The sequence below is a fragment of the Amblyomma maculatum genome, chromosome 7, assembly GCF_055883805.1.
Source record: "Amblyomma maculatum isolate TAMU_Amacu chromosome 7, ASM5588380v1, whole genome shotgun sequence".
NCBI classification, from domain to species: domain Eukaryota; kingdom Metazoa; phylum Arthropoda; class Arachnida; order Ixodida; family Ixodidae; genus Amblyomma; species Amblyomma maculatum.
This window is the reverse complement of record NC_139350.1, coordinates 38,799,181-38,808,782: the sequence shown is the minus strand read 5'-3', so window position 1 is coordinate 38,808,782 and position 9,602 is coordinate 38,799,181. Positions and strand designations below refer to the sequence as shown.

Below are 9,602 nucleotides of genomic sequence, written 5' to 3'. Positions count from 1 at the left end.
TTCTGAGACGCTAAAAGAAGCCACCGAATTGAACGCAATTTGAAATCCGTTCCAGCTTCCCTTTATTGTGAGCAAAGGGACTACCTGTGCACACTTCTTTTTAGTAAACTATAATCCTATCGGCGGAATAGCGTCAAGTGTTTCGTTAGTCAAAACTTCCGGAGCCTGCGTTGTGATAAAAAAATACGAGACACTTTGGCGACGAAAGTGCTGAGAGGCGAAAGCCTTTGCTTGGCATGCTGCGAGGCATTGCGAATGATTGCGAGTAAATGCTTACTGTTTGTTCGATATTCAAAGACGTTGAGGAGAACCTTTAAAACAACAACATGACTTTTATTTCTCCAAAATGCACTCACTACAACACTGGTCGGAGAGCGTCTCAATGAAGAACTGCACTGCTCCGGAAACGCGCACACAGCCGTACCCCGCGGTGAAGAATGGGCGATTCCAGTCCGTGTACGTCCATACCCCGTTGTCAGTGGGATGGCCTAACTGTCGTGCCGTGAAGACCGCGGAGGCAGCACCTGGATTATTTAACACTGTTTGCCAGTGCTGAATCTGGAACTGCAAATATTTATAAGTTATTTATACAAATACCTCACAGGTTTCGAACATAGAACATTGCATTGTGTGAGGGGGAGGGGGTACAGCATATTGAAAGGAACAATGGTAATTAGTTTAAAATACAAAAGTGAGCAGTAATACAAATTGAAACTGCAAATAATTATTAGTTATGTACACATTAGTACGTGACAACTGTTTCTGAGTGTGCTAATGCTTTATTGAAAAGCATGTGGTGGTGAGCAGCTGAAGGAGCCTACTCTGGTGATTTCTGTGCTGTACATTGCTTCGATGTCATTGTAGTGCTTGTCTATGAAGGTCTAGAAACGACCTCACGTGTCATACAATACATTGCTACTGTATAACTTTGGTGATAATTTATGCTAACTAATTAGTGCTATTTAGTAAACCATTAACGCTAACAAATTAGTGTCAATGAGCATCCAGTTAGTGATAACTAGTGTTAATTAGTATCCAGTTAGTGGTAGCTAATTACCGCTATTTACTGCTATATACTTAGTGTTAATTAGTGCCCATCTACTGCTAACTAGTTATTTGGTCCTAATTAGTAATTAGTGCCCACTTAGTGTTAGTGAATTAGTGATAATTAGTGTGTTTAGTATCTATTTTGTGTTAACTATTCAGTGTCAATCGAACCCAATTTTTACCAACAAACTGCTGATTAGGACCCAATTAGTGCTGAATATTAAGTGTTATTAGCGCCCAATCAGTGCTGCCTAATTAGTGTTGATTCTTAAAGGGGCGCCGTGATGTTCGCCAGACAGCTAATTCCAGCCGGCCTCTAGGTTCTTCAGTTTCCTGATTCCCCAAAGACCAATTATAACAGCGCAATCACGCCGCCTAATATTTTAATACGTTTCAATTATCAGTGATTTGGCACCGATGTGAGCGACACACGACGCTAAAGGGCCGAAGTTCGTTAACGGATATCACGTTTCCTTCTCGCTTGGGCGCTGTTTGGTTGAGCACGCGCATTAGATTTTACAATCGAGTGTTATTCAAGAGACTGAGCAGAAAACAAATAAAAGTGTTTTAGTTCGGCGCGTGTTCATGAAATGCTTGTAAAGATAGCTCCACTCCCGCAGGCTCCTCAAATCCCATGGCAGCTGAAAACGTTCGGACATCGGAGATGGGTAAAATCTCTGGACAGATTTCTCCATGTCTGGACAGTTCAAAACGTCCAAAATCACGTGGCTGATTGTTTCTGCCGATGCTCCACAGATGGCGGAAGTTGTGTCGAAATCGCTCGTGAAGCGCGCTCGCCACTGCCGAGTCCGCAGAGCTCCACAGCGGGCTTCCACCAGCAGCCCACTGCCCAGGGAGTTGTCATATAGTCGTTCCCGACAGATTACCTCCTTGCTGATCCTGTACAGAAGTAAATGGAGCGCCCAGTGGAAGAAAAAACTGAGGGTCAGAGCCGCCACGCAAAAGAAAATCATCACGCGCATCTGGCTGCCCTCCGGCGCGACCCTCCATTTGATCCGCATGCCTTGTCATTGTCCTGGTGTCGCTGTGACGGTAATGATAATCATGATAGGATGGTAGCGCTCTTCAAAGCGACCGGGCATATTAGATGCGTGGACCGCTGCCTTGATACATCATAGTCCGCGCGGCCGGCTAAAATTCAACCGCTCCGTTTAGAAAGCGGTAGATGCATTTCCGCTGCAGATGGCCCGCGTATTCTGAGCTTTTGTTGGCGCCGCCAGTCATTTGTATCTCGCTGTCGACCTGCTCGAAAAACTTGAGGTACAGCCGGAAATTGGGTTCGTTCAATTTTGGGAACCTTTGGTCCATATTTGAGGGCGCCCCTAAATATCGAAGGCATCACTGATCTGGCCATTGTCAAATCAGATTTTATACCAAATTTGAAGTTCGGACCATCTCAAACTTTGTGGCTTCAGTTTGCCAAATTTTAGGGTGGCCACATCACTTTGGTATTCATCACAGAGTTTGCCATAGCTCTGAATTTATATACCGATTACTAGTTGTTAACTCCCTATCGATCTCATTTCTATGCAGACACCTTTGCGTAAATATTCTCCAGACAAGTACTTTGAGCCCCATGGTCTTATCAAGTCCAAGCGTTAACAGCAGCAGTAATAAACGAACCTGAATCGAGGAGGGCCCGTCGAGTTCGAGCACGTTTCGTCGGCAGTCGGATAAAAATCAATGCTGGCCACAGCAAAAGCTCAAAACAAAAAACACATTGACATCTGCGGTGCAATGCTTCTTCTGCTGCCTGAATGAAGCAGCTTAAATATAGCACCGCATACCCGGGCTCTACTATAAAGGCAGCGGTCCGCGCACCTTAAATGCCCGCTCGCTTCGAAGAGGGTGGTCATCCGACCATGATTTTCATTATCACGACAGTAACGCCGGGACTGTGACAAGGCACGCGAAGCAAAGGGAGGGTCATGCCTGCGGGGGGTGTGTAGATATGCGTGTCACGATTTCCTGCTTTCGTCCGGCTCGAGTAAGCGACGTGACCCTCAGTTTTTTCTTCGGCTGGGCGCTCCGTTTACTTCTGTCTGCACGTGCGTACATGTACATGGTAGGCTTCGCCTTAGCATATTTACGCCACTCCTCCGTCTCAGCCTTAATTCGCACTAATTCGCCGACTTTCGCACAAGTAGCGCTCGAGTGATCCGTGGCAGCACCAGCTATGGACGCCGGCAGAAAGCCAAAACGGCGTTTCGTTGAGTTCCGCCACAACGGCGGAATCGTCCGCGTAAAGAAGGGCTGGAATGCAAAACCCGACACCTCAGCAGTGATGTAACGCACGTGATTGCTGTTACCATGGTAACAACGCTGCCAAAAAGCGTGGCTGCAGGTTGAGGTGGACAAACAACCATGGTGGATAGAATCCGATATGTCAGCAGAAAGCTGCGTTTCTCATTGGTTCCACCCAAGTCGGGTGCTGGGCGAGCAAAATGGGAGAGGGGCTCCCTATCACAATGGCTAAGATGCGCAGTTCTTTTTTTCTTGTATTTAGGATTTTCTAAACCGAGTAACTCTCCTTTCTGAGCGCCGATTTTCGTACTTCTTTTTGAACTGACATCGGCACGGTGCCAAGAACCAAGAAGTTGCTGAGATTAACGGCCTGACGAACGTCACTGTGCCCCTTTAAGAAGTGTGGTGGTTAGTCTAGTAACTAGTAACTGATAGTAAATGTTTATGGCCGTTTTTAGGCCGCTGCAAAAGGTGTGTGTTGTATTTTCTTCTCTTCGGGGATGGAAGTTTGAGCGTGTAAAGTGATTTACAGTTGTGCATTCCTCTCTCCTGTGTTGTGTGCGAGGGGTGTTGCCGCATCCTGTGCGTGGCGCGGCGACGGGAGCCGAGCCGGAGTAAGACGATGCTTCCCCACCGACCCCTCTGCTGCTGTACCGCGTGATCTGGCGCCTGGGAGCTCAAGGTCGCGACATGCGGGGGACCGCGCCCCGGCGCCGGGAAAGAGACTCGCCTGAAGATCATGTTCTCGCTGTTTTCGTGAACTGAAAGCGTGAACTGACACAAAGCAGACGCGTGTGTGCGGCGCCCCCTTCGGCGCCGAGGGAGGGGGCTCCCCTGCGGGTCAGTCGGTCGGACACTTTGCTTCGGGAACTGAAAGAATTCGTGCGTGTGTTTTTTCCCTTGTTTAACCTCCCCGTATATTGTAAAGTTCAATACAGTTTTTGTCGTTTGTTCTCAACTTCTCATGAAAGTTTCACCGTGTCGTCATTGACTGTCAACTCATACAACATGGTGCCGAAACCCGGGAACTGCAATCTCCAGGACTAGGAGAACTTCGGAAACTCGCAACCAGGCTGCGACGGATAAAGTAAGTGACGGCACGGTCCGCAACGACGCAATTATGCAGAGGATAAGGGAAAAGAGAACGGCGCGTCGACAGCAAATTACAAAACTCATCAATGAGGCAAAGGCAACCCTGCCATCGACAGATATCGGAGCGTTGTGCTCACTAATTGAAAGGCTTACGGCCAACAACGATGCGCTTCTGAAATTGAACAAATAGTTGGAAGACGGAATAGCTGATGAAGACTTCGCTTCCGAATTCGAAGCCGTCATGCGATATGAAGATGCAGCCACGGGTTTGCTTGGTCAACTCAAGGCAAGAGAGGCTGAGCTGCTACGATCTCCGCACCTCCTGACAGCGCAGTCAGCAGAACCACAGCGGGGAAGCCAACATATAGGACGTGAAGCTTCACATCGTAGTGCAGTAAAGTTGCCCACTCTTCAACTTGAAGCATTCAACGGAGAGCTTCAACAGTGGCGCAGATTTTGGGAACAATTTAAAGAAGCCGTCCATGACAATGCGGAGCTCACAAAGGGCGAGAAGTTTCAGTATCTGCGAAGCCTACTAAGCGGAGCTGCGGCCTCATTGATAGCCGGTTTACAGGCGACGGGAGAGTGCTACGAAGACGCTGTGGCCATCCTCTCCAAGCGCTTCGGCGACACCCGAAATATCATCAGGGAGCACCTGGCACAACTTCGAGCGCTACCATCGGTTACGTCATCGGACGACGTGAGAGGCCTACGGGAGTTACTCGATCACGTTCAGTGCCATGTGCGCGGACTGAGGGGACTGAACGTGAGCTCGAACACTTATTCTACGATGATGATCGACATTATTTTGAAAGCTTTACCTGCCGACATCGTCGTGGGATATTATAAACAACTGGCCAACCATCCGAGCTCATCTCGTTCCGAAAACAACGCCCCGAGCAGCGAGGAACCCACATCTGCCGCGGGTCTTACAGACGGTGAGTTTGAACAACTTCTTACCTACTTGACTGTCGAAGTGGAAAGTCGAGAAAAGACTGGAACTGGCCTCAGTAGAGACAAGCCAATGAGACAGGGAAGTGAAAGGAAGCAATTGTCCTTACATCTGCGGTACTGCACGCAACTTCCCAAGTAAAAGAGCAGTGTCTGTTCTGCGGAGCTCTGACACACAGCACTGCTGATTGCAACAGTGACATAGGCCGTGAGGAGCGATTAGAGAAACTGAAGAAAGAAAATCGCTGCTTCCGATGTACCTTACGAGGACATCGTTCGAAAGATTGTCGCCGCCGATTGAAATGCGGAAAATGCAGCGGCAGGCATGCCGTATCGGTATGCGACCCTAACTGGAAGCCGAACAAAAGGGAGGTCACTCCAAATTTGAATGTCAGCAGCTTGCATGCCAGCAGCCGCAATTTCATGAGTAGTGAAATTCTGCTACAAACTTGCCGGCTTTGGGCTGTTGGCGACAGTCGATGCGGCTACATTAGAGGCATCGTGGATGGCGGCAGTCATCGCAGTTTTATTCGTGAGGACATCTCGAAATTTCTGGGTCTGAAAGAAAGCGGCCAATCCTCTCTACAGCTGAACACATTCGGGACAGCCACCTCTGCAACTAAAAGATATCGTCTTGTAGAAGTTCGTCTTCGCAGCCAGTACGATGACAAGGAATATCTAATCGAAGCCATTGAAGTTCCTTTCATCTGCAACGACTTAGTTCAAGTGCCTGTTGAGGATGAGTTTGTCAAGATTATAGAGCAGACAGGGCGTCCCATAGCTGACAAACTTTTGTTGCCAGGTATGCCAGCGGTGCCAGGTATCGGTCTTCTTATTGGCTCTGAGCACCTGTGGAAGTTCATGACAGGCGAAATTCAACGTTGTCAGCAAAACGCTGACTTGGTTGCCCTAGGCTCAGTTTTCGGTTGGATGTTTCAAGGCCCAGTATCAGTGCATACCTCAGTTGACACTTCATCCAACATCTGTGTTCTGAGGGTAGGCACGGCGCTTAACACTACCGAAAACATAGTAAAAGGCTTCTGGGACTTGGAAAGCCTCGGCATCATAGATCATAAAGGAGGACCTGATGAGGAAACAAAAGCGACCATTCACCAACTTGAAAGAAACATCACTATGCAGAACGGCCGTTACGAAGTTGCCATTCCTGTGACAGAGAACAGCGGACAACTGTCAGATAACCGATCTCAAGCTCAGAGGAGACTCAAGAGCCTCGGAAAAAGAATTCAGCGTGCTCCGGAATTCGGAGCCGAGTACCAGGCTACTATGCAAAGCTACATACAGATGGGCTACGCCGAACGGGTGACCACTGACGAAGAACCCACCTCGCACGTTTACTACATGCCTCACCACGCAGTTATGCGCAGCGACTCAACAACCACAAATATGCGTATTGTGTTTGATGCATCCTCACATGAGCAATGTGCTTCTTCCCTGAATGAACATCTAGAGAAAGGGCCTTGTCTTCTCACAGATCTGGTCAAACTACTAATCCGTTTTCGACTGTATCAGATCGCTTTGACAGCAGACATTTAGAAGGCATTTTTACAAATCAGTGTCAGAGAGGAAGACAGAGACGCTTTACGTTTTCTTTGCTTTAAAGGCCTGACTTCAAATGCTGAACCGGACCCTGAAATCGAAGAGTGGTGTATGAAACGTGTGCCGTTTGGCACCAAAGCTAGCCCATTCTTGCTTAATGCCACGCTGCAACACCACTTCGAGGCTGCTGAAGCCTCTAGCCAAAAAAACAGCTGCGCTTCTGGCGGAATCTTTATACGTCGATGACCTGTTGGTTAGAGCTGACACGGAAGAGGAGGCGGAGGAGATTTTCTCTCAAGCCAATGATATTATTCAGGCTTGCGGAATGAGTTCGCGAAAGTGGTCTTCCAGCTACAAGCGCTTGCAAGACCTATTCGCAGCGCAGGAAAGTCAGAAAGACTCAAACGAAACTGTGACGATTCTTGGCCTTATCTGGAATCTTGAAAGCGATACAATTACCGTGGCCACAAAGTCACTTTCAACCATTTTGGACAGTCAGCACAGCTGCAAAAGACGTATTCTGCAGACAATCGCCAGAATATTTGATCCTCTTGGAATGCTAGTGCCATTTACAATACAAGCCAAGACACTCTTTCAAGAATTATGGCAGCGGAACATTGATTGGGACGATCCACTGCCTCCTGACATTGCCAAGAAGTGGGAAGGCTGGGTGTCAGAGCTAGTGGACCTTTCTTCACTGACAGTGCCACGGTGTGTTGCTCCGGTGCTCAAACCGCAGAGTGTTATACAGTTGCATGTCTTCTGCGATGCCAGCCAGCGAGCGTACGGGACCTGCGCCTACCTACGAATAGATGGCCACGTTAGAGCCTGCGTCGTGAAGCTGCCCAACGGAACCACACTGTGACGGCCGGTTCAGCTTCTCTACCCCCTCGAGTTGTGTGTTTAGTACTAACCTAGGGATCCCACAGCTGGGGCCCGGGAGGTTGTTGTATTTTCTTCTCTTCGGGGATGGAAGTTTGAGCGTGTAAAGTGATTTACAGTTGTGCATTCCTCTCTCCTGTGTTGTGTGCGAGGGGTGTTGCCGCATCCTGTGCGTGGCGCGGCGACGGGAGCCGAGCCGGAGTAAGACGATGCTTCCCCACCGACCCCTCTGCTGCTGTACCGCGTGATCTGGCGCCTGGGAGCTCAAGGTCGCGACATGCGGGGGACCGCGCCCCGGCGCCGGGAAAGAGACTCGCCTGAAGATCATGTTCTCGCTGTTTTCGTGAACTGAAAGCGTGAACTGACACAAAGCAGACGCGTGTGTGCGGCGCCCCCTTCGGCGCCGAGGGAGGGTGGCTCCCCTGCGGGTCAGTCGGTCGGACACTTTGCTTCGGGAACTGAAAGAAGTCGTGCGTGTGTTTTTTCCCTTGTTTAACCTCCCCGTATATTGTAAAGTTCAATACAGTTTTTGTCGTTTGTTCTCAACTTCTCATGAAAGTTTCACCGTGTCGTCATTGACTGTCAACTCACACAACAGTGTGACACCCTCTGCGAATGGACGACAGTATGAACCATTAAAGTATTTCACCTTAAACCCATGGGCATAGCACTGGCAGGGGCCAGCTGGCATGGATGGCCACTGATTTCTAAATGGTTTGTATGATTTAACGGGACCACGTGATATAAGATAGTTGGGATGAGCTGCTAGATCGTGTTGCTCATTTGAGGTGGGAAGGTGGAATATAAGTCAACCTTCCAGCCCACTTGAATGACGTGTCCGGCACGCTACACCATAGGAATGCTCATACTGCTTGGTTAACGCGTGGCTTTATATGTGGGATGGTAGCCTACGCTATCGCGTCACACCCCCAAAGGCGGAGCTTAAGTGCCACAATTCTTTCCGGCCTTCTTTTTCTCACCCTGCAACCATGGCTGGAAAGTAACACAAGGAAAGTCTGACTTAAAACTGCATCCGGTTTCATTTAGGTCCATCTTGTACTATAAAGCGGTGTACAAAATAGTGCCAGGAAATTTTGCAAAAAAATTGTAGGAAACAATTTTCAGAAACACAGCCCATTTGTTTTCACTAGTACTCTTAATTGCTCTGTGCGAGAACATGAAAAACATTAAAGCGAAATTTAACCTGTACGACGGACGCTTCTATCAACATATGCGTAAGGTATCGTACAATATACCACAGTCGCCTCACAACTGAGAGACCCTGCAGAGTGCTCGACTTGTCTGTATAAAATTCATGCACGATTTTCCAATACGGAAACACTTGCCAATGCATGGAATTTGTTCGAGGAGAACTAAAGTTCGACCTGTTGCTTAAATCAAAGCGTGAATAAAAACGGCACCACGTGGACTTGCCAAGCGCATAGTGCGAAGCGCTAAGACCAAAATATACCGAAACAGAACTGAGCATCTGTGGTGCCGTCAAGTGCACCTTCTTTTTGGCTTTGAACCTTTAGATTACGTTTTGGGTACGTTTAATTACTCGTTTTTCTGGCAGTGTGGTGCTACACAAATAGCCATATCTTCCCAATGACGATGACGCTATATGTTAGGCTCCACATAAAATTTCAACTGATTGTTATGCCAAGAAAAGTGAATCTTTGTACTGGGTATACTACAGCTTTGCTAATTTTATGCATACGTACTGTAGTGGGGTTTCCTTTCAGGGGTGAAGAAATTTGTTTAGCTCTGTTTAAAATCCCCAACGGCATATTCAAGAGTGTCCCCAA

At 48.2% G+C, this 9,602-nt stretch overlaps 1 protein-coding gene across 1 annotated transcript; it reads left to right on the top strand.

The window, feature by feature from the left end:
• The first annotated feature begins 5,778 nt into the window (after nucleotides 1–5,778).
• LOC146183054 (uncharacterized) lies at nucleotides 5,779–6,909 on the top strand. Its single transcript, XM_084608319.1, has one exon. The coding sequence runs from the start codon at nucleotides 5,779–5,781 to the stop codon at nucleotides 6,907–6,909; it is 1,131 nt and encodes a 376-aa protein (XP_084464445.1).
• Nucleotides 6,910–9,602: the final 2,693 nt, after the last annotated feature.